Source organism: Lepidochelys kempii, chromosome 14 (assembly GCF_965140285.1).
Source record: "Lepidochelys kempii isolate rLepKem1 chromosome 14, rLepKem1.hap1, whole genome shotgun sequence".
NCBI lineage: Eukaryota > Metazoa > Chordata > Testudines > Cheloniidae > Lepidochelys > Lepidochelys kempii.
The window spans coordinates 363,735-389,036 of record NC_136393.1 but is presented as its reverse complement, the minus strand read 5'-3'; the positions used below and the strand labels follow the sequence as shown (position 1 = coordinate 389,036).

At 45.7% G+C, this 25,302-nt stretch overlaps 1 protein-coding gene across 1 annotated transcript in view; it reads right to left on the bottom strand.

The window, feature by feature from the left end:
* Nucleotides 1-618: 618 nt before the first annotated feature.
* FASN (fatty acid synthase) overlaps nucleotides 619-25,302 on the bottom strand; it is a 91,059-nt gene continuing 66,375 nt past the window's right edge. Inside the window, exons 37-43 of the mRNA XM_073311577.2 lie at nucleotides 19,720-19,962; nucleotides 7,536-7,724; nucleotides 6,558-6,785; nucleotides 5,906-6,126; nucleotides 4,449-4,547; nucleotides 4,090-4,341; nucleotides 619-3,103 (exon numbers count right to left, since the gene is read on the bottom strand). Of these exons, the coding sequence (XP_073167678.1) occupies nucleotides 2,966-3,103; nucleotides 4,090-4,341; nucleotides 4,449-4,547; nucleotides 5,906-6,126; nucleotides 6,558-6,785; nucleotides 7,536-7,724; nucleotides 19,720-19,962 (1,370 nt within the window). The 3' untranslated portion in view covers nucleotides 619-2,965. The remainder of the gene's footprint in view (nucleotides 3,104-4,089; nucleotides 4,342-4,448; nucleotides 4,548-5,905; nucleotides 6,127-6,557; nucleotides 6,786-7,535; nucleotides 7,725-19,719; nucleotides 19,963-25,302) is intronic.

Genomic DNA, 25,302 nt, shown 5'->3' with positions numbered 1-25,302 from the left:
TAGTTCAGATAACCAGACAACAGTTCTGACTTCCCAACCTTTCATGTCCTGGGTCCACAGAATAGTACAGGGAGAAAGCACTGGAATCCAATTAACTTCTTTTTTGCAAGTTTGTCACTCTCCCCTTGGAGACTTGGCTCTGGCAGAACTTTCCTCTCTCAAAGAAGCAAGTGTGATAGTAGTACTTGATTTTGGACAAATAAAATACAATAGACATATCCGTCACAGTAGCTCATTGAGAACCATTAGGCAATAATACAAGCTCTATTAAGTTATTTTTGGCAGACTATTCAGCAGCCAATAAGATAATGGGTTATATAGCAGCCGCTGAAGTTTCGATGTGAAAAAAAATACTGTTTTGGGATTACAAATGCAAAAACTTTTCCATTTCTCTCCTACAAGATCATGTGTGGCATTGTTTGATAGGTCATTCTTGATGTACTTATTACTAAACCAGTAGCTGCAAGCAGTCTGAGAGGCCATGCACATTTATGTCACTTTAAAAATAATTAGCACACAGCTCCTGCTTCTTGTCCAGTCATTCAGAACTATGCATTTAAATTGCAGTTGTACAAGAGCAGCACTTGCCTTCAACACAGACTCTGGCTCAGACTCCTGTTAATTTAGCAGTAAGACTGTTTATTTACAAAGTTAGTTCAAGTTTTATCACCTTCCTTCTTCCAGATCTTCAGTATAGGCCATGTCAGTGAGAATTCCCCCCTCCCTGGATCACTGCAACTGCCAATAATTTTGAAACATTTTCCACTGAAATTTCTCTCATTTTGTGTTTTACCTAGCACCTGGATTTGCAAGAATGGTGCTCAGAAATACTATGGCATTCTAGTCCCACACAGGTGGGTATGTGATCGACCCACTCTCCTTTTCATTGTAGGGTCAGGGCCTTGGCAATTACCCCCCCCCCCAGTAACATACCCCACCTAATAAGGAAACTAATACTTAACAGCATTTTGCATGGACCAAGTGCTTTACACACATTGTCTAATAAATCCTCACAACAGACCTGTGAAGCAGGTGCTATGAGCCCCATTTTACAGATGGGGGAACTGAGGCAGAAAGCTTAATGATTTGTCCAAAACAGAGTCAGAGCTAAGATTAGGACTTGTGTCCAATGCCCACTCTTAGTTTGGTTACACCTGTCTGAGGTACTAAGATCATGGCTACTGGTTTTGATGTTCCAAAATACCATGCATCTTCTTTACAGCCTTCCAACAATATTTGCCAGCAGAAGTTTTGGAGGGATTTTTATACCAAGAAATGGAAGATTCAGGATGACTAACAAATAAGAAGGCAGGGGGAGGAAGAGGAGAGAGAAAGAAAAGCCATCCAGCCCGAGATTAATTCTCATTTAATTTTAGGAGAGCCAACAAGGAAAGGACACTCTCAAGAGCAGCATTTTTACCAAAGGTATGTAAAAAATGAAAAAACAGAACAAGACTGACTTGGAAACGTTTTAAGTCAACACTGTGTTTGCATTTCAAATTTCCACACAAATATTTTATTAAACTAAAACCAGTTATTCAGCCGCCATCCACAGAGGGTGGTTTAACCAACCAAGCACCCACCTCAGAACCTGTGGCAGTCAGGGACATTCCTGTCATTGGACTGCACCAATACCGACAGGATAATCTAGTCGGAGAGCTGGATTATAATGCAGTTCTGAGAGGCACAACGGCTCCAATCTAGTTGATCGTGTTTACTCCCCATGTTTCCTCTGTATCATAGGTACAGCATGAATTCACTGGGTTTTCCTAAAGACAGGTCCAGCATAGCAATAGCAAGAAAAAGGCGTATTGGATTCTAAAGTGTAAATGTCTTTTAAAAAGGTATCAAATCTTTTAAAGTAATTTGCCACTGAACTGATTACTTGGCGAACATGTAGGATTTCCAGTCTCAGTGAGAAGAGGTTGCGTGCACACAGTGATGGCCCTAGGCTTAGCTGGCCCTGGTGCTAAATAAGATATGCAGGGGTGTTAGGCAGACAGCTGTAACCACTGCAGAGCTTTGGTTCTGGGAAAGCAGGGGGTCATGAGGATTAGATAATGGTGCTTGTCAATGAGGAACTAGGGAGGGTGAAAGTCCCAAAGTTAATTTTTTCATAGTGTGTATGGTTGAATGGAGAGGCTAATGGTGGGTCAGAAACAAGGTGAAGTGGTAGGTGTATGCTGGGAGAAGGTGAAGTTGCAGGGACCCCAGTACAAGGCCCGTGCAGCCCACACTTGGTATGTGCCTATGGTCAGCCGTGCGAGTATATCAACCCAAGTTACTTAAGGTGCCTAGCACAGCAGCATCTTGAGACCCTCCCTGACCTTCCTTCCCTTCTCTCTCTCTCTTTGTGAAGCAAGGAGGGGAGAGACTGCTGCAAAGATGCATTTTGGTTTAACAAAATTGGCAACTTCACCTGGTAGAAGGAATACAAACTTCCAAGGTATGTTTTGTTTTGTTTAAATTAATGATAAATTAAAACTGGGAAGTTGATGCAATAAATACGTAAAATATTTCAAATAAAAAAAAGTTACAAGAGCCTCAATGGAATTCTATCTAACTTAACTACAGACTGATTCTTCACAGATCAAAAGAAGTCTCCAAAATCAGCTGCAGCTCCCCTCCTTGCTAACTGGGCTTGGTTAATAAGTGCATCACTTATCCTTTGGAATACTGTTAAGACAACAAAACGATACATAGCACAAGAAAAGAAGTCTACTCCTAAGTTTGTTTTTCATGCTGCCAAAGGGGTAGGAAGTAGCCATGGATGTAGGTCCATGTAGCAGTGTAGAGTGAGAGTGTCACAACACTGGAGAGAGACATCCATCAGCAGGACTTCCTAGACCTGATTGCAGAGCAGATGGGATGTTGGATTACAAGAAGAGTTTCTTGGGGTCTGTCGTAACAAGGGATATATTGCTGGAATTCTCTCGGCCAGTGATATAAGGTGAGCAGAAAGGGGCTAACCCTCTCGGACGCTGACCCGGGGCTCTGCTAGTGAACTGTGGATGATCCCAATAATTGACTCAACACCAGCTCCCTCCAAGAAGGTACGGTGATCCCCTTCAATGACATGGACAGATACTTTCCCCTCACAGACCTACACATGGCAAAAAGACAAAAGAAGAAAATTTTATATCCAGAATTCTAAAGCATTTTAGTTCCACATTCTTGCTGCCTTAGCTATAAGACATGAAAGCCTGAGACAGAAGAGTGAGGTTGAAGGTCTCCTGATTCTCACACCTGTTCCATTCTCTGTTCTGACTCTAAAACTTTTTCATTTAAATGCTTCAATGTATGCACTGTTGAGGGCAGGGCATAGGGGGCCAGCACCTCTACCTTGAGCCCCAGTAGAAGCGAATCCATTTTCCCCATCACAGCAAGGAATAAGCTGGTGTAGTTGGCTGGATTGGGAATGTAAACACTTTCAGAAAGATGGCAGTTTTAAAGGATAGTCTCTTGGTGGGTGGGAACACACCCAATGAACTTTCCTTAAGTGCATGATAAAAATCATATCACACAACACACGGTGGGAAGGGGAATAAATGAGAAGTTCCAAAAGGGAAGAGCATCTGGCTGTAACAAGTTTATTTTTATAGAAGATCTAGAAATTCTCTTCCCCTCCCTGCTGTCCTATATTATATCAAGGGGGAAGAATTTTAAAAAAATGAGTGCACAAAGGTTAAAAAGCACAGAGGTGTTTTAACTGGTCTCTGCTTCAACCCTGCCCCTACTAACTTGTTTGCAGACTAGTTGCTCTTCAGAGCACGGAGTGCATTTTGGGAACTATAGGAATTAATGGAAACAACTGTAGGTTGCTGTTAGGAACTGCTTCAAAATTGGAGTGAGACCTTCTCCTAGACCTCAGCCTCCTCTGAGGCTGACAGTGGCCTAGAACCATGCAGCCTCCTCTTCATGTTTTTTTCTGGGGACTCTTCAGTTCTCAGGAAGAGACAGTTGCATAATTATTGCCCCCGAAGGCAAACATCTTTTGGGGAGGGCAAGAATATGGCTTCCTGCCACTTCCTTCCTGCCCTCCAACTAGGAAAGTGCAGCTTCATAATTGGAGCTGTTCCTTAAACTAACCTCTGAGAGCTTGTAATCTCCACCCAGGCCTTCTTCATACTCGTTGTGGGTCTTTGCCCTCAGTAGCGTCACATTCCCATGATACTTGGACTCCGGCACATACTTGTCAGCAGCCTTCAGTTTGTAGTAAAAGGAAGCAGCAGCAAAACTGAGAGCTTCACGATTGATGTTTTTGTGGCTCAGCGTTATCAGATCCACAGCAGCTTTGACACGAGCTTCCAGGTTTTGCAGAGGCAGAAGAATCTCCAGCAACTGTAGATGGTAAAGAACAATTTATTGCTAAGTGAGGTGCAGCTACCAGCTTCTTCTTGTGTGCAAGAGACATTTTCCTGTAGCTATAATAAGTGGAGGAACATTACCTTATTGTATTCAGTGCCTGTGAACTGTTGAATGAAGGCACACAATGCTTCAGTCTCTGCCTCAGCCTCATTTCCTGGGGTCAGCTTGGCTCGGTAGCTCTGGAAGAGAGAAAGTGTCACTAATACAAAAAGGGAAGCTCTCTCTTGCTTGTTAGATAAGATACCATAGTACGGTGCTCTGTACTTGACAGCAAGTGACTGAAAAGCTTGGGAGAATCCGAACAGGACAACAAACCCAGAAACCATACAAAGAGAATACAGGTGATCACCACGTGGATGCTACTGGGAGACTGACCAATTGTCAAGATTTTGGGGTCCTTTAGAGAGCTTTATGCCAGCCAGAAGGGAGGATATCATAGAATAATCAAAAGTTGGAAGGGACCTCTGGAAATCATCTAGTCCAACCCGCTGCCCATAGCAGGACCAATCCCCAATTAAATCATCCCAGCCAGGGCTTTGTCAAGCCTGACCTTAAAAACTTCTAAGGAAGGGGATTCCACCACCTCCCTAGGTAACGCATTCCAGTGTTTCACCACCCTCCTAGTGAAAAAGTTTTTCTTAATATCCAACCTAAACCTCCCCCACTGCAACTTGAGACCATTACTCCTTGTCCTGTCATCTGCTATTACTGAGAATAGTCTAGATCCATCCTCTTTGGCTCCACCTTTCAGGTAGTTAAAAGCAGCTATCAAATCCCACCTCATTCTTCTCTTCCGTAGACTAAACAATCCCAATTCCCTCAGCCTCTCCTCATAAGTCACGTGTTCCAGACCCCTAATCATTTTTGTTGCCCTTCGCTGGACTCCCTCCAATTTCTCCACATCCTTCTTGTAGTGTGGGGCCCAAAACTGGACTCAGACTCCAGATGAGGCCTCACCAATGTCGAATAGTGAGGGACGTGATCGTTCCCCTATCTGCTGGCAATACCCCTACTTATACACCCCAAAATGCCATTAGCCTTCTTGGCAACAAGGGCACACTGTTGACTCATATCCAGCTTCTTGTCCACTGTCACCCCTAGGTCCTTCTCCGCAGAACTGCTGCCTAGCCATTCGGTCCCTAGTCTGTAGCGGTGCATTGGATATGGGGGTGCTAAGAGGCCTAGCCAGGTTAGGACAAAGCCAAGTTAGGACCCTTGCTTTCAGCACAAGACCAAGTTAGGACCCTTGCTTTCAGCACAAGAACATGTTGGAGGCTTCAGAACCTTGAAACAAGCAGGCTAATTCAACCATTTATTATAGGATATCTGAATCAGCACTTGCATCCCAGTCCCACTCAGCTCATGGAGCACAGCTGCTGTTTTACAGTCATCTACACCTCCTTGCCAGCTATTTTTTTTTCCTGGAAGATGGGTCTGTCAATTTTTTAAAATGGCTCAAGTCACATGGAAGGCTCCCAAATCATGAGCATTGGTGAGACATAGGATGGTCTCCGAAGATTCCCCTGGAATCTCTTACCTTAGTGTATGCTGCCACATAGGAGTGGGACCCATCAAACAGGAAGAGGCTGTTGAGTGAATGGGAGGGGTTCTGCTGATCTTGCAGCTGGGAGCACATTTCAAAGGCTACACAGGCTCCAAAGGAGTATCCTGCAATGCGATAGGGTCCCTCAGGCTGCACCTGCTTTATACAGTCAATGTAATAGGCTGCCAGGTTCTGTATACTGTCCAGGGGAGCAGCTAGAAAGAGGAAGCAAATATGGGAGTTAAGAACAGGTTGAAATCAGAGTGAGAGATGAAGTTAGAAACACTCAGCTGCTTTTAAAAATGTATTTCTATACAGATTATGACACGGGTTAAATCCATATTTCTGACCAAACTAGTAATTGTGCCCCAGGAGCGTCAGTGATGAGCAGAGTCTTGTCCATCACTCTGGCATACGGCCCTCCCTGTGTGAGAACACACTTCCACATTTAAGCATCTTCTGTTTACACTGACATTTCTCTTTCCCATTTAACTGGGGATGTTTGTGACTTTTCTAAGTGGACTCAGTCATGGGTCACTGAAGCTTGGAGCTCTGCATGCAGAGGTCAGCAACTGAGCCCTCTATGCGATGGTGAAAGCTACCAAGTGAGGTTTAGAAAGTCAAGATGAATAAAGGATGCAGATACCTTTTGTGCACTGGAGTCCATAGCTGGGCATACTGAGTCTGGAGGCAAGTGTGTGGAAAACTGTGATGGATCCTTCGATGGGGTGAATGAGGAAAAGAGGGCGTTCTGTGCTCTGTACCTCATTGAGCCGGGTGATTGTTGGCCCTTCTGGATTCACCAGCAGGTTGTTCAAGTCCAATTCAGGGTGCTGAGCCTGGCCAACTTTCATCAGAAGGGATGGTTTCAGTTCTTTAAAGGAGAGCAGATCAGGAAAAGCCAGTTACAGTCAGGATCAGATTAGTGGGACAGGCAGAACAGCCCACAGAGAAGTGAAGGCTTGTCTGGACTAGCCCTCTTGCTCACTAGATCATTAAATGGCAGTGAGTTTAATCCATATAGAAATTCAGGCTTGGTGCCTCAGAGGGGATGTTCTGCCAGTATCTTGAGGAAGGGGGACTCAGAAAGGACACTACCTCTTCCCCCACAAGCCTGGCTTTGGATTTTGCTGTTTCCTCTGAATTTCTGCCTTTGTCATTTCCCTGTCCAAACTGATACTGCTGCTAATGGCTAGTTCATGGTTCAGGCTATTTGACGCTAGCTCTCTGCACCTGCATTGCTGACGCGATCTAGGGACCACTGGAGAGCTGTCTGAGCTGTGCTGGAGATCAGGCAGCAGAGAAATGGAGATGGGAGACTAAATAAGCTTCTTTCTCCTGGCCTTGGGTCCTCAATTAAGGACTTTCCTGCCCCCCCAATAACTGGCTGGACCAATCCACTGGGGCAGCACAGCAATAAGTGGTAGTGCTATGCCCACTTGTTATTTACAATACTATCAGTTCACACCAGGCCCCATTCCATCACCTGTCACTAAGAGGCTCTCACCATTACTTATTGAAAGAGACAGCATGGGAGCCTGTTTATTATTTTAAAGGTATATGGACCCCCAACGGCTATTCTAGCAACCCTAGTCTCCCCCAAGGCCAAATTCAGATGACGTACCCTCTGCTGTTCTAGACTTGGAGGAAAGTTCTCGCAGTTTATTAATTGTAAGCAGCCGAATCTCTCTCATAGTCATGACAATATCGTAGTCCCTCTCCAGGGTCTGACGCACTTCCACTCCCATCAGGGAGTCCAAGCCTAGATCTGCCAAAGAGCTCTCAGCATTCAGACTGCTCACATCACGGACACCTGATGAAAAGAACCAGATGTTTGAAAAACAGACTGATGTCCTTCTACCTTTTGGACTCTTCCTGCAATTATTATTTAACATGGATATTATGATAATGCCCAAAGACCAAGCAAGAGTAGGATATCATTGTGCTAAGCACCATACAAAAAGAGAGCAGCAGATGATCCCTTCTCTGAAGAACTCAATCTAAATAGACAAGACAGACACAGGATAGGGGATGGGGTATAACACACCAGCAGAATGAATAATGTCATGGCAGCAAATGACATGTTGGTGCCACGATTTTTAATTATTATTAATTTGTAGGTTTACTTAAGAGGAGATCAGCTAAGTGGAAAGAAAAGGGAGAGGAAGAATGGGTGAGGGGCAAGTGTGGAATGAAGCTGAGGTGAAGAAATGGTGAGGGAGGGGGAAGGATGGAGCAAACAGCCAATCAGCACAGGGCAGAAAAAATCCCATCAAAACCGTAGAAAGTCTTATGAATGTCCAAAGGACCTTAGGACCCTGCTCCTGCCCCTTCAACATCTTGCAGCAATTTCTCTTGTCCTTCTCCTCCTTTCCCCATTTAGCATCTTCCAGGGCTCCACCCTCTGTACCATGACTTTCTCTCTCAAACCTCGCTTCTTGGGTAGCCCCATCCACTTCCTTAGGTTCACCCATCATTACCTCTGGGCAAACTTTTCTCAAATGTACTTCACACTTTTGTCAAAGTTCTTATACCTTCATGGATAGTTCACAAAAATTTTGAGCAGAGGGTGGTAGTATTTGTTTATGGCAGCACCCATGATGTGCTAGGTGCCAAAAGAGATACCTCAGTTAAAACAAGTTAATTTTAATTAATTTAAGATAGAAAACAGAGCCAAAGCTAAACAGATTTTATGCTATTTTACAGACCACCAGAGAAACTAAAGCATTCATTAGAGGAACTCACCTCATACCTTGCCAGCATGTTGGTAAAATATCCTAGTCATTGCAGATGCAACACCCCTGTTCCCCAAATCATATCCTCACTGGCTCCCTACAACTTTCCCAAATCACCTCCAGTCCATCCCCCATATCTGGGTCACACCCTGGACCTGGTGTTTGGATTAGTTGTCAATTTACATAATAGTGCAAGCCACTATAGATCTATCAGTTCTTGCCAATAGCATCCAGTATCAAACACTGTGTTCCTGGGCAAGCTCACAGAAACAATAGCCAAAGGCCAACTTCAAGCTCATCTAATTGATGCTAATATCCTAGACCCAGCATAATCTGGATTCAAGCTAAGACATGGGACTGAAACCCATTAGTGGCACTGATGGATATCATTCCGCTGTCAATGGCCAGAGGGCAGACACCCATTCTAATCCTCCTGAATTTTTTTTTTTTTTTTTTAAACACAACGTTCAACACCGCTGAGCATTCACAGATTCCAAGACCAGGATGCACCATTGGATCATGTAGTCTGACCTCTTTATAACATAGGCCAAAGAACTTTCCCAAAATCATGATGGAGAATCTATAACGAACCTTGGTAAATTCTAATGGTTAATTACTCTCACCACTGAAAATTTACACCTTATTTCTAGTCTGAAAATGTCTAGCTTTAACTTCCAGACAGTGGATTGTGTTAATTCTCTACTAGATTGAAGAGCCCATTATTAAATATTGTTCCCCATGTAGATACTTACTGATGGCTCAAGTCACCCCTTAACCTTCTCTTTGTTATGCTAGACTAAAAGAGCTTAATCTATTTATCATTATAAGGCAGGTTTTCTAATCCTTTAATTATGCTCATGGCTCTTCTCTGAACTCCTCTCCAATTTACCAACATTCTTCTTGAATTGTGGGCACCAGAACTGGATGCCATATTCCAGCAGTGGTCGCACCAGTGCCAAGTTCAGAGATAAAATAACCGTCCTACTCCTACTGGAAATTCCCATTTATGCACCTCAGGATCACATTAGCTCTTTTTATCCACAGCATGACACTGGCACCTCACATTTGGCTGACTACCCACTATGACTCCCATATCTTTTTCAGAATCACAGCTTCCCAGGATAAAGTCCCCCATCCTGTAAGTATGGTCGACAATTTTTGTTCCTAGATGTGTACATTTACATTTAGGCATATTAACATGTTTGTTTGCACACAGTGGGACTCCACAAGTATCAATTCTCTTTCCAGTTCTATTCAATATATATACATGCAGCCACTAAGTAAACTGGTCAGTCAACATGGACTCATGCCAGCAATGTGCAAATGGATACATATCTCTTATCCTTCACCACACGTGACAATACCTTACGAAATCAGCTCATGGATAAAAACAGCAGTTTGAAGGTGAATCTTATGCAACCATGCGTTGCATAAGAGAAACTGAAGATTTCCTGGACAGGATATGCTTCTACAGATGCAACGTTCTGAAGATTCAGAGCAGGCTGCACTGGGCGGGACAGGAGGACGGTGAAGAAATCTGGCAACATGTGACCTCCAGAAGAAGAAAGGGGTGCGTCCATGTACCAGCAACGCAGATACAGGTAAGTAACCGTTTTCATGTTCTCTCCACAGGTACTAATGCGGAGAGTGGACTAGATGATACATCTGAGGGAAGGGAACAGAAGGAGACTCCGCCGATTGGAAGGCATGAGATGCACTGTCCTAGGGATGGGGGTTCCACAACCACCGCTCCCAAGAGAACGAGGCAGGTGGTGGTGGTCGGGGACTCTCTCCTCAGGGGGACTGAGTCATCTATTTGCCCCCCCCAAACTGGGAAAATCAAGAAGTCTGCTGCTTGCCAGGAGCTAGGATTGACAATGTGATGGAGAGACTGCCGAGACTCATCAAGCCCTTGGATTGCTACCCCTTCCTGCTTCTCCACGTGGGCACCAATGATACTGCCAAGAATGACCTTGAGCGGATCACTGCAGACTACGTGGCTCTGGGATGAAGGATAAAGGAGTTTGAGGTGCAAGTGGACTTCTCATCCATCCTCCCCGTGGAAGGAAAAGGCCTGGGTAGACCCCGTCAAATCGTGGAAGTCAACGAATGGCTACGCAGGTAGTGTCGGAGAGAAGGCTTTGGATTCTCTGACCATAGGATGGTGTTCCAAGAAGGAGGAGTGCTAGGCAGAGACTGGCTCCACCTAACGAAGAGAGGGAAGAGCATCTTCCCAAGCAGGCTGGCTAACCTAGTGAGGAGGGCTTTAAACTAGGTTCACCAGGGGAAGGAGACCAAAGCCCTGAGGTAAGTGGGGAAGTGAGATACTGGGAGGAAGCACGAGCAGGAGCACGCGAGAGGGGAGGGCTCCTGCCTCATACAGAGAAAGAGGGACGATCAGCGAGTTATCTCAAGTGCCTATACACAAATGCAAGAAGCTAATGTACTCAATGCTTTTTTTGCCTCTGTCTTCACTAACAAGGTCAGCTCCCAGACTGCTGCGCTGGGCATCACAAAATGGGGAAGAGATGGCCAGCCCTCTGTGGAGATAGAGGTGGTTAGGGACTATTTAGAAAAGCTGGACGTGCACAAGTCCATGGGGCCAGACGAGTTGCATCCGAGAGTGCTGAAGGAATTGGCGGCTGTGATTGCAGAGCCATTGGCCATTATCTTTGAAAACTCGTGGCGAACGGGAGAAGTCCCGGATGACTGGAAAAAGGCTAATGTAGTGCCAATCTTTAAAAAAGGGAAGAAGGAGGATCCTGGGAACTACAGGCCAGTCAGCCTCACCTCAGTCCCTGGAAAAATCATGGAGCAGGTCCTCAAAGAATCAATCCTGAAGCACTTGCATGAGAGGAAAGTGATCACAGAATCATAGAATATCAGGGTTGGAAGGGACCCCAGAAGGTCATCTAGTCCAACCCCCTGCTCGAAGCAGGACCAATTCCCAGTTAAATCATCCCAGCCAGGGCTTTGTCAAGCCTGACCTTAAAAACCTCTAAGGAAGGAGATTCTACCACCTCCCTAGGTAACGCATTCCAGTGTTTCACCACCCTCATAGTGAAAAAGTTTTTCCTAATATCCAATCTAAACCTCCCCCACTGCAACTTGAGACCATTACTCCTCGTTCTGTCATCTGCTACCATTGAGAACAGTCTAGAGCCATCCTCTTTGGAACCCCCATTCAGGTAGTTGAAAGCAGCTAACGAATCCCCCCTCATTCTTCTCTTCTGCAGACTAAACAATCCCAGCTCCCTCAGCCTCTCCTCATAAGTCATGTGTTCTAGACCCCTAATCATTTTTGTTGCCCTTCACTGGACTCTCTCTCCAATTTCTCCACATCCTTCTTGACGTGTGGGGCCCAAAACTGGACACAGTACTCCAGATGAGGCCTCACCAATGTCGAATAGAGGGGGACGATCACGTCCCTCGATCTGCTCGCTATGCCCCTACTTATACATCCCAAAATGCCATTGGCCTTCTTGGCAACAAGGGCACACTGCTGACGCATATCCAGCTTCTCATCCACTGTCACCCCTAGGTCCTTTTCCGCAGAACTGCTGCCTAGCCATTCGGCCCCTAGTCTGTAGCGGTGCATTGGGTTCTTCCGTCCTAAGTGCAGGACCCTGCACTTATCCTTATTGAACCTCATCAGATTTCTTTTGGCCCAATCCTCCAATTTGTCTAGGTCCTTCTGTATCCTATCCCTCCCCTCCAGCGTATCTACCACTCCTCCCAGTTTAGTATCGTCCGCAAATTTGCTGAGAGTGCAATCTACACCATCCTCCAGATCATTTATGAAGATATTGAACAAAACCAGCCCCAGGACTGACCCCTGGGGCACTCCACTTGATACCAGCTGCCAACTAGACATGGAGCCATTGATCACTACCCGTTGAGCCCGACAATCTAGCCAGCTTTCTACCCACCTTATAGTGCATTCATCTAGCCCATACTTCCTTAACTTGCTGACAAGAATACTGTGGGAGACCGTGTCAAAAGCTTTGCTAAAGTCAAGAAACAATACATCCACTGCTTTCCCTTCATCCACAGAACCAGTAATCTCATCATAAAAGGCGATTAGATTAGTCAGGCATGACCTTCCCTTGGTGAATCCATGCTGGCTGTTCCTGTTCATCTGGAGTACTGTGTCCAGTTTTGGGCCCCACACTACAAGAAGGATGTGGATAAATTGGAGAGAGTCCAGCGAAGGGCAACAAAAATGATTAGGGGTCTAGAACACATGACTTATGAGGAGAGGCTGAGGGAGCTGGGATTGTTTAGTCTGCAGAAGAGAAGAATGAGGGGGGATTTGATAGCTGCTTTCAACTACCTGAAAGGGGGTTCCAAAGAGGATGGCTCTAGACTGTTCTCAATGGTAGCAGATGACAGAACGAGGAGTAATGGTCTCAAGTTGCAGTGGGGGAGGTTTAGATTGGATATTAGGAAAAACTTTTTCACTATGAGGGTGGTGAAACACTGGAATGCGTTACCTAGGGAGGTGGTAGAATCTCCTTCCTTAGAGGTTTTTAAGGTCAGGCTTGACAAAGCCCTGGCTGGGATGATTTAACTGGGAATTGGTCCTGCTTCGAGCAGGGGGTTGGACTAGATGACCTTCTGGGGTCCCTTCCAACCCTGATATTCTATGATTCTAAGCCTGGGAAACAAGCAGGGAGAACTCGAAGTCCTGGCACAGTCCAGGAATTATGATGTGATTGGAATAACTCACATGACTGGAGTACTGTCATGGATGGATATAAACTGTTCAGGAAGGACAGGCAGGGCAGAAAAGGTGGGAGAGTTGCATTGTATGTAAGGGAGCAGTATGACTGCTCGTGAGCTCAAGTATGAAACTGCAGAAAAACCTGAGAGTCTCTGGATTAAGTTTAGAAGTGTGAGCAACAAGGGTGATGTCGTGGTGGGAGTCTGCTATAGACCACCGGACCAGGGGGATGAGGTGGACGAGGCTTTCTTCCAGCAACTCACGGAAGTTACTAGATCGCAGGCCCTGGTTCTCATAGGAGACTTCAATCACCCTGATATCTGCTGGGAGACCAATACAGCGGTGCACAGACAATCCAGGAAGTTTTTGGGAAGTGTAGGGGACAGTTTCCTGGTGCAAGTGCTGGAGGAACCAACTGGGGCAGAGCTCTTCTTGACCTGCTGCTCACAAACCGGGAAGAATTAGTAAGGGAAGCAAAAGTGGATGGGAACCTGGGAGGCAATGAACATGAGATGGTCGAGTTCAGGATCCTGACACAGGGAAGAAAGGAGAGCAGCAGAATATGGACCCTGGACTTCAGAAAAGCAGACTTTGACTCCCTCAGGGAACTGATGGGCAGGATCCCCTGGGAGAATAACATGAGGGGCAAAGGAGTCCAGGAGAGCTGGCTGTATTTTAAAGAATCCTTATTGAGGTTACAGGGACAAACCATCCCGATGTGTAGAAAGAATAGTAAATATGGCAGGCGACTAGCTTGGCTTAACAGTGAAATCCTTGCTGATCTTAAATACAAAAAAGAAGCTAACAAGAAGTGGAAGATTGGACAAATGACCAGGGAAGAGTATAAAAATATTGCTCGGGCATGCAGGAGTGAAATCAGGAAGGCCAAATCACACCTGAAGTTGCAGCTAGCAAAATGTTAAGAGTAACAAGAAGGGTTTCTTCAGGTATGTTAGCAACAAGAAGAAAGTCAAGCAAAGTGTGGGCCCCTTACTGAATGAGGGAGGCAACCTAGTGACAGAGGATGTGGAAAAAGCTAACGTACTCAATGCTTTTTTTGCCTCTGTCTTCACGAACAAGGTCAGCTCCCAGACTACTGCACTGGGCAGCACAGCATGGGGAGGAGGTGACCAGCCCTCTGTGGACAAAGAAGTGGTTTGGGACTATTTAGAAAAGCTGGACGAGCACAAGTCCATGGGGCCGGATGTGCTGCATCTGAGAGTGCTAAAGGAGTTGGCGGATGTGAGTGCAGGGCCATTGGCCATTATCTTCGAAAACTCATGGCAATCGGGGGAGGTCCCGGATGACTGGAAAAAGGCTAATGTAGTGCCCATCTTTAAAAAAGGGAAGGAGGATGATCCTGGGAACTACAGGCCAGTCAGCCACACCTCAGTCCCTGGAAAAATCATGGAGCAGGTCCTCAAGGAATCCATTTTGAAGCACTTAGAGGAGAGGAAAGTGATCAGGAACAGTCAGCATGGATTCACCAAGGGCAAGTCATGCCTGACTAATCTAATTGCCTTCTGTGACGAGATAACTGGCTCTGTGGATGAAGGGAAAGCAGTGGACGTGTTGTTCCTTGACTTTAGCAAAGCTTTTGACACGGTCTCCCACAGTGTTCTTGCCAGCAAGTTAAAGAAGTATGGGCTGAATGAATGGACTATAAGGTGGATAGAAAGCTGGCTAGAGTGTCGGGCTCAACAGGTAGTGATCCATGTCTAGTTGGCAGCCGGTATCAAGTGGAGTGCCTCAAGGGTCGGTCCCTCGGCCGGTTTTGTTCAATATCTTTATTAATGATCTGGAGGATGGTGTGGATTGCACCCTCAGCAAGTTTGCAGATGACACTAAACTGGGAGGAGAGGTAGATACGCTGGAGAGTAGGGATAGGATACAGAGGGCCCTAGACAAATTGGAGGATTGGGCCAAAAGAAATCTGATGAGGTTCAACAAGTGCAGAGTGCTGCACTTAGGACGGAAGAATCCCATGCACCACTACAGACTAGAGACCGAATGGCTTGGCAGCAGTTCTGCAGAAAAGGACCTAGGGGTTACAGTGGACGAGAAGCTGGCTATGAGTCAACAGTGTGCCCTTGTTGCCAAGAAGGCCAATGGCATTTTGGGATGTATAAGTAGGGGCACTGCCAGCAGATCGAGGGACGTGATCGTTCCCCTCTATTTGACATTGGTGAGGCCTCATCTGGAGTACTCTGCTACTCTGAAATCTGGAGTACTGTGTCCAGTTTTGGGCCCCACACTATAAGAAGGATGTGGAAAAATTGGAAAATGTCCAGCAGAGGGCAACAAAAATGATTAGGGGACTGGAACACATGATTTATGAGGAGAGGCTGAGGGAACTCGGATTGTTTAGTCTGCAGAAGAGAAGAATGAGGGGGGATTTGATAGCTGCTTTTAACTACCTGAAAGGGGCTTCCAAAGAGGATGGATCTAGACTGTTCTCAGTGGTAGCTGATGACAGAACAAGGAATAATGGTCTCAAGTTGCAGTGGGGGAGGTTTAGGTTGGATATTAGGAAAAAACTTTTTCACTAGGAGGGTGGTGAAATACTGGAATGCGTTACCTAGGTGGTGGTGGAATTTCCTTCCTTAGAAGTTTTTAAGGTCAGGCTTTACAAAGCCCTGGCTGGGATGATTTATTTGGGGATGTCCTGCTTTGAGCAGGTGGTTGGACTAGATGACCTTCTGAGGTCCCTTCCAACCCTGATAATCTATGATTCTAATCCAAGCAAGCCAGAGGAAAAAAAAAACTTTGAAGAGTTCATGGTCACCATTCAGTTTCTTTTGGTTAAAAAAGTCACACCCCCACAATCATTGGGTCAATTCAGTGCGTAGTTTAGGAGTGCTCCTGGAATCCTAACAGATGCTACAGTTTTGCACAGCAGCATCTGCAAGTAATGGTTTCTACCACCTCCAGTTGGCTAGAGGACTCCATCCCATCCTGGTGGATGATGACCTTGCCTCTTTTATACCTACCTTTGTCAGCTCCTGTCTGGACTACAGCAATGCAATAACTGGATATGAAGCAGTGAACCCTTAGGAAACTCCAGTTAATAAAGAACACTAGCATGTCTTCTCAGAAACATGGGTTACCATCAGTCCATCAGATCTTGTCCTCCACTCTCTACACTGACTTCCATATAATAAGTTTAAGGTCTCAGTGCTTATCTTCAAGGTGTTCAATAGCCTGGATCCGGCATACCTAAAAGTCTGCCTAAAGCTCCATAACGGTAGTTGTGGTGAAAAAACTCTACTCCTCAGGCACAGTGGAACTTTTGACTATAAGAATAAGCTCACCTGTGCAGGAGACAGAGCTTTCTCAGGGACCAGTCAGACTTGGGGAACAAACTCCTATAAGAGCTAAGGACCATCACAAACCTCACTCCCTTCCATTCCATGTGCAAGGCACACTTTTGACTTGCCTTCTGTAATACAAACAGAGCAGCATGGACATTTAAAAAAATATCCTACCAAAACACTACAGTGCACACAAAATTCTCCCCCTAAAGAGAGGATAAGAGAGATCGAATTGCTCAACGGAAGTTAGTCATATCACTTAATGCACTACTGGAAGGTGCTCAGTTACACCAATGAGGGCACCATAAGAACCTAGATAGAACAGTATGGACTAGAGGTTTTCCAAACAGATGTTCAAGGAGGGAGAGTTCCTGTCCTGAGGAGCTTGCAGTCCAAGAATGGACAGAAAGACAGGTAATCAGAGGTCAAGGAAAGGAGAACAGCAAGATTTTAGATTTAGTTGTAGACAATGCAGAAGAAATTACAAGTTAGACTGGGAGGAAGAGGAGTCCAACATCCCTGTCATAGTCCTTTATGGATGATGCTGGATGTAGCATATGCAAGAGAATTAGGAGCTTGGCATACAAAAGTGGAGTGGTAGAAGTACCATGTCAGATGGTGAGATCCAGGTTCCTTTGAGAGCCAGGAGGTGGAGGGAAGAGGAAAAAAGGTGGAGGGGATGGGTAAGACTGCTGGTGTACCGAGACCTCTGCCTATCATGCTGACCAGTACTGTCTTATTAATTCCTTATACACCCTTTCAGTCTGTTTGCATTCATTTATAGTCTCTTGCCTTATACTTAGTTTGTAAATTCTCAGGGGCAGGGACTGTTTTTTATTCTGTTTGTACAACACCTAGAACAATAGGGTCCTGGTCCATGACAGGGGCTCCTCAGCGCTACTACAATAATAAAAAGATGGAAAGACAGGACAGAAGAGGATGGAACAAGGCAGCACAGGGCAAATGTGATTGGCATCCTAACAAGATGATAAAGCAAAATAAATATTGAATCAACTAGTTATACAGATCATTAAGGATCAGTTAATGAAAAATCAGGATACAGAAAAACAAGGCATCAGAGAGTTAAAATGAAACACTGAACTCTAAATCTTGTTCCCCACTGCCAATCCCACCACCTCTTCTTCCAAATTCTGCATAATTATAACCTTGGTGTCATCTTCCCCTTGTGCATCTGGACTCTTGCTAATTCCTCCTACCACCCTAAATACTCTAACGTAAAACCTTTTCTTTGTCCCCATGGCTCAAACTGGTCTGATCTTCCTTCTCTCTGGCCTCCCCTGACTCAACTCCATTGGTCTCCCTTTCAGTCTGTCGCAGAGATCCTCCTCTCCAACCATGTTCCCTCTCCCTTGAATTTTTGCACTAATGACTACTCTTTTGCATTTAGTTAAAGCTGCTCACCCTTAAGGCTTTTCAAAAACACTCCTCTCTATATGTCTGACCTCATTTCCTCCTACACCAAATCCTGCTCCCTGTGTTACTCCTGAGGGAATTCTGCACCAAAAAATTAAATACTCTGTGCCAAAAAAATATTAAATATTCTGGGCACAATATTTTAAAATTCTGCATATTTTGTTTGTCAAAACACCACAATATAGTCACACCATTTTCAATTATTTGCTGACAAGTATTTTGAAATACGTTACCATTTTCAATCCTTTTGGTGTGATTATATTGTTATTGTGTTTGTGTTATTTTGACAATTAAAATATGCAGAACTTTGCAGAATTTTAATTTTTAAAATTTTTCGGTGCAGAATTCCCTCAAGAGTACCAGGGTACTGTGTGGTGCAATCTGCATATGGGTAGCTTGGTGGGGGGTCTGGGTGCAGGGGGGAATCTGGGTGCAGGGAGAATGGGAATCTGCAAGGGGGGGGGTGAGGTGAAGGTGGTTAGTGCTCAGTGGGGGGAGGGTCAGGGTGCAGCTGGTTGGGGCTCAGTGGGGCGAGGATCCAGGTATGGGGGGCTCCTGATGCAGGTGATGAGGCTCAGTAGGGTAGAGGTTTGGGGGACTTGGTGGGGGGCTCCTGATGCAAAAAGGGCTTGGTGTGGGGTGTTCTAGGTGCCTGGTGGGGGGGGTGTCACTGGATAGGGAGCTGCTCCCTCTGTCTGCCCAACCCCTGTGCATTTGGACCCCCTGCACCATCCCCCCCCCGAGCCTCACCTGCCCACCCCGTGCAGTGCAGAGCTTCTTGCAGCCAGGGGAAGTTTCTGGGGCTTGATCTGACCCTGCCCCGGCTGCTCCGTGCAGGGAAGTGGGAACTTAGTCTCCGTCCTCCTCCCCACCACACCTCCAGTTGGGACTAATGTCCCTGGGTGGCCAGGGCATCCCCAGACCTCCCTCCCCCCAATGATTTACCTCTCCCCCCGGCTGCCTGAATAGACATGTCTGAGTTGCTAAGAGGAAGCAAAGCGATTGGGGGGCGGAGGATATTTTTCTGCTGTGCTACAGTTGCACAGAATTTCCCCAAGAGTACTATGTTCCACCCACGCTTCTCTTCTAGCCGCTCCTTTTGTTGTCTTCATACATTCCCAACCCAATGCTTTCTTCCACAACTCCTGCACTACCTAGTGCAGCTTTCCAGTCACTTGTCAAATACTCACACTTCAAACCACTCCTAAAACCCCCCCCCAAAAAACAAAACAAACCACCACCTGTTCTGTGAGGTCAGCTCTGACCGCTGCCTGGGCGGCTAATGTATCGGCATGTATCTCGATATTGTGAAATCTTGGGATCTAAGGTCTAGCCTTCAATCTGTGCATTCTTTCCTATTGAGAATTCTGGGCACATGCACAGTGCTATAAAAATAGTGATACAAGCAGCACTCCCACGGCTGTAGAAGAAAGAGATACTTCTGAAGAGTCAATAGACACTCTTGGACCACAGCAAGCTGCACACCTGCACTCAATTTCCTACAGATAGTGGCTGGCACCAATATGTCCTATAGCAGATTCTAGAGTAAGATGCTTCTAGAATTCTGATCACAGAATATTTGTAATTATTAATGATCTGATTTACCCAGGATGTGGGCAACAGCCTCCACAAGGTCCCGCTGGCTGCTTCCCTCACTCTTCACTGAGACCTTCTCTGCCAGAACAAAACTAGACATGACAGGATGAGCCTGATTCAGGAAGCGGTCCAGAACCTCCAGGCATGAGCTGAGTCGCTGGGGAAGAGTTCCACCAACCACAGTGTCGTTACTGCCCATGGTCTCCAAGACAACACCCACATCACCAATGGCACCCCACTGCACAGCCAGGCCTGCAAAAGAAGACAGAAGGGAGAACACATTAAATGACTAACTGGAGCACATGGCAGCAGGAAGAGGGGAAAGCTAAAGAAAACAGAGCAGGTGTCTTCATTCACTTGAAAATCTGGGTGAAGGGTCAGAATCTGGGAGGAATGTGAGCAATTGTAGCAGAGACAAAGGAGGGACAGGAGGGAATATAGAGAGGAAAGTCTAATGAACATCATAAAAGTATGGGGAATAAAACAGGAAGAACCAGAAATTCCAGTGAACAACCACAGTTATGACATAATTGGCATTGCAGAGACTTGGTGGGATAATTCATGACTGGAATATTGATATAGAAGTATACAGTTTGTCCAGTAAGGATAGGCAGGGAAAAAAATAGGAGAAGTTGTTGCCATGTATATCAAAGATAGATACACTTTCCTGGAGGTTGAAATAGAAGTGGGAGGTAGACCTGTTGAAAGCCTCTGGGTAAGGATAAAAGGGGTAAAAAGCAAAGATGATGTCATGACAGGGGTCTATTATAGAATGTCTAACCAGGAAGAAGAGGCGGATAAGGCTTAACAAACAAACAAAAACAAAACAAGAAATCATCCAAAGCACAGGACTTGATGGTGGGGGTGGGGACTTCAACTACGCAGATATCTGCTGGGAAAAGAATACAGAAAGGCACATATTGTCCAACAAGCTATTGGAATTCATTGGAGACAACTTTTTTATTGCAGAGGGTGGAGAAAGCAATTGGGGGGAAGAGGCTGTTCTAGATTTGATTCTGACAAATTCTGGTTTAGAATTTGAAGGCAGCTTGGGTTAAAGTGATCATGAAATAAGAGCTCATGATTTTAATGAATGGTAGGAGGAGGGAAAAAAAAGCAAAAGACAGGGTTTCTTCAGGTATGTTAGCAACAAGAAGAAAGTCAAGGAAAGTGTGGGCCCCTTACTGAATGAGGGAGGCAACCTAGTGACAGAGGATGTGGAAAAAGCTAACGTACTCAATGCTTTTTTTGCCTCTGTCTTCATAAACAAGGTCAGCTCCCAGACTACTGCACTGGGCAGCACAGCATGGGGAGGAGGTGACCAGCCCTCTGTGGAGAAAGAAGTGGTTCGGGACTATTTAGAAAAGCTGGACGAGCACTAGTCCATGGGGCCGGATGCGCTGCATCTGAGAGTGCTAAAGGAGTTGGCGGATGTGATTGCAGAGCCATTGGCCATTATCTTCGAAAACTCATGGCGATCGGGGGAGGTCCCGGATGACTGGAAAAAGGCTAATGTAGTGCCCATCTTTAAAAAAGGGAAGAAGGAGGATCCTGGGAACTACAGGACAGTCAGCCACACCTCAGTCCCTGGAAAAATCATGGAGCAGGTCCCCAAGGAATCCATTCTGAAGCACTTAGAGGAGAAGAAAGTGATCAGGAACAGTCAGCATGGATTCACCAAGGGCAAGTCATGCCTGACTAATCTAATTGCCTTCTATGACGAGATAATTGGCTCTGTGGATGAGGGGAAAGCAGTGGACGTGTTGTTCCTTGACTTTAGCAAAGCTTTTGACACGGTCTCCCACAGTATTCTTGCCAGCAAGTTAAAGAAGTATGGGCTGGATGAATGGACTATAAGGTGGATAGAAAGCTGGCTAGATTGTTGGGCTCAACAGATAGTGATCAATGGCTCCATGTCTAGTTGGCAGCCGGTATCAAGTGGAGTGCCCCAAAGGTCGGTCCTTGGGCAGGTTTTGTTCAATATCTTCATAAATGATCTGGAGGATTGTGTGCATTGCACCCTCAGCAAGTTTGCAGATGACACTAAACTGGGAGGAGAGATAGATACGCTGGAGAGTAGGGATAGGATACGGAGGGCCCTGGACAATTTAGAGGATTGGGCCAAAATAAATCTGATGAGGTTCAACAAGGACAAGTGCAGAGTGCTGCACTTAGGAGGGAAGAACCCCATGCACCGCTACAGACTAGGGACCGAATGGCTCGGCAGCAGCTCTTCAGAAAAGGACCTAAGGGTTACAGTGGACGAGAAGCTGGCTATGAGTCAACAGTGTGCCCTTGTTGCCAAGAAGGCCAATGGCATTTTGGGATGTATAAGTAGGGGCACTGCCAGCAGATCGAGGGACGTGATCGTTCCCCTCTATTCGACATTGGTGAGGCCTCATCTGGAGTACTGTGTCCAGTTTTGGGCCCCACACTACAAGGAGGATGTGGAAAAACTGGAAAACGTCCAGCGGAGGGCAACAAAAATTATTAGGGGACTGGAACACATGGTTTATGAGGAGAGGCTGAGGGTACTGGGATTGTTTAGTCTACGGAAGAGAAGAATGAGGGGGAATTTGATAGCTGCTTTCAACTACCTGAAAAGAGGGTTCCAAAGAGGATGGATCTAGACTATTCTCAGTGGTAGCAGATGACAGAACAAGGAGTAATGGTCTCAAGTTGCAGTGGGGGTGGTTTAGGTTGGATATTAGGAAAAAATTTTTCACTAGGAGGGTGGTGAAACACTGGAATGTGTTACCTAGGGAGGTGGTGGAATCTCCTTCCTTAGAAGTTTTTAAGGTCAGGCTTGACAAAGCCCTGGCTGGGATGATTTAGTTGGGGATGGTCCTGCTTTGAGCAGCGGGTTGGACTAGATGACCTCCTGAGGTCCCTTCCAATCCTGATATTCTATGACAATGGACTTCAAGAAGGCAGACTTTACCAAACTCAGAGAATTGGTAGGTGACATTATTGAGGGCACAAGAACAAACTATTCCAATGCGTAGGAAAGAGAAATTATGGTAAGAGACCACCCTGACTTAAACTGGAGATCTTCAACAACCTGAAACTCAAATAAGAGTCATACAAGAAGTGGAACCAAAGTCAGATTACAAAGGAGATATATCTATCTATCTATCTAAACAAAAACACCACACACAACCATGAAGAGACCATTAGAAAGGCCAGGGCACAAAATGAGATTAAACTAGCTAGGGACATAAAGCGTAACAAGGAAATATTTTACAAATACATTAGAAGCAAGAGGGAGATGAGGACAAGGCAGGTCCATTCCTCAATGAGGAAGGAAAATCAGTTTAACTTGGGAATCAGAAAAGATAATGGTGCAAAAATAAAATAAAATAAAAATAAAATAAAAAAATTAATTTGTAAGCACCTAGAAGATAAGGTGAAAAGTAACAGTCAACATGAATTTGTCATCAAGAACAAATCATATCAAACCAACCTAATATCCTTCTCTGACAACCCTTGTGCATAGGGGGAAATCAGTAGATGTGGTATATCTCAACTTTAGTAAGGCTTTTGATACTGTATTACATGATCTTCTCATAAACAAACTAGGGAAAGATAGCCTAGATGAACCTGCTTTAAGGTCCAGCGTAGTTATAAATGGTTCACAGTCAAGCTGTAAGGGCATACTAAGTGCGTCCCAAAAGTATCTGTCCTGCATCTGGTTCTATTCAATATCTTGATCAATGATTTAGATAATGGCATAGAAAGTATGCTTATAAACTCTCTGGATGATACCAAGCTGGGAGGAGTTGCAAGTGCTTTGGAGGACAGGATTAAAATTCAAAATGATTTTGACAAAATGGGAAAATGGACTGAAAGAAATAGGATGAAATTCAATATGGGCAATGTACTACACTTAGGAAGGAATAATCAATTGCACAGAAGATAAAAAGGGAAAATGACTGACTAAGAAATAGTACTGTGAAAAGGGATCGGGGAGTTATTGTGGATCACAAACTAAATATTAGTCAACAATGTAATACTGTAGGAAAAAAGTGAACATAATTCTGGGATGTATTAATAGGAGTGTTGTAGGCCAGACACAAAAAGTAATTCTTCCACTCTACTCCGCATTCATCGGGCCTCAGATGGAGTACTGTGTCCAGTTCTGGTACCAGACTTTGGGAAATATGTAGACAAACTGGAGAAAGTCCAGAGTAGAGTAACAAAACTGATTAAAGGTCTAGAAAACATGATCTATGATAAAAAAGATTAAAAAATTTGGGTTGGTTTAGTCTGGAGAAGAAAAGACTGAAGAGGGACATGAGAACAGTCTTCAAGTACTGGGCTTCAATTGCAGCAAGGGAGATTTAACTGTAACAGCAGTTAAGCACTGGAACAAATTACATAGTGAGGTTACAGAATCCCTAACATTGGAGGTTTTTAAGAACAGGTTAGACAAACACCTTTCAGGAATGGTGCGGATAATATTTAATCCTGTCTCAGTGCAGGGGATAGGTCTAGATCAGGGGTGGGCAAACTTTTTGGCCCGCGGGCCACATCGGGGTTGCAAAACTATATGGATCATGACCGTGATCGTCCCCCTCTATTTGACATTGGTGAGGTCTCATCTGGAGTACTGTGTCCAGTTTTGGGCCCCACACTACAAGAAGGATGTGGATAAATTGGAGAGAGAGTCCAGCGAAGGGCAACAAAAATGATTAGGGGTCTGGAACACATGACTTATGAGGAGAGGCTGAGGGAACTGGGATTGTTTAGTCTGCAGAAGAGAAGAATGAGGGGGGATTTGATAGCTGCTTTCAACTACCTGAGAGGTGGTTCCAGAGAGGATGGTTCTAGACTATTCTCTGTGGTAGAAGAGGACAGGGCAAGGAGTAATGGTCTCAAGTTGCAGTGGGTTGGATATTAGGAAAAACTTTTTCACTAGGAGGGTGGTGAAACACTGGAATGCGTTACCTAGGGAGGTGGTGGAATCTCCTTCCTTAGAAGTTTTTAAGGTCAGGCTTGACAAAGCCCTGGCTGGGATGATTTAGTTGGGGATCGGTCCTGCTTTGAGCAGGGGGTTGGACTAGATGACCTCCTGAGGTCCCTTCCAACCCTGATATTCTATGATTCTATGGAGGGCCGGGTAGGGAAGGCTGTGCTCCCCAAACAGCCTGGCCCCCATCCCCTATCTGCCCCATTCCCACTTCCCACCCCCTGACTGCTGCCCTCAGAATTCCTGACCCATCCAACCCCCCCTGCTCCTTGTCCCCGATCTTCCCCCCAGAACCCCCGCCCCTAACTGCCCCCCTGGGACCCCACCCCCTATCCAACCTCCCCTTCTCTCTGTCCCGACCCCTATCCACACCCCCGCGCCGACAGGCCCCCCGGGACTCCCATGCCCTATCCAGCACCCCCCGTTACCTGACCACGCCCTCTCCCCCTGAATCTCCACCCCATCCAACCGCCCCCTGCCTGTCCCCAGGGACCCCCTGCCCTCTTACCATGCCAGAGCCAGGCTCACTGCCTGGCAGGAGCAGCAGGCCAGAGCACTGGCGGCGCGGCACAGCAGGCTGAGGCTGTGGGGGAGGGGCCAGGGACGAGCCTCCCCGGCTGGGA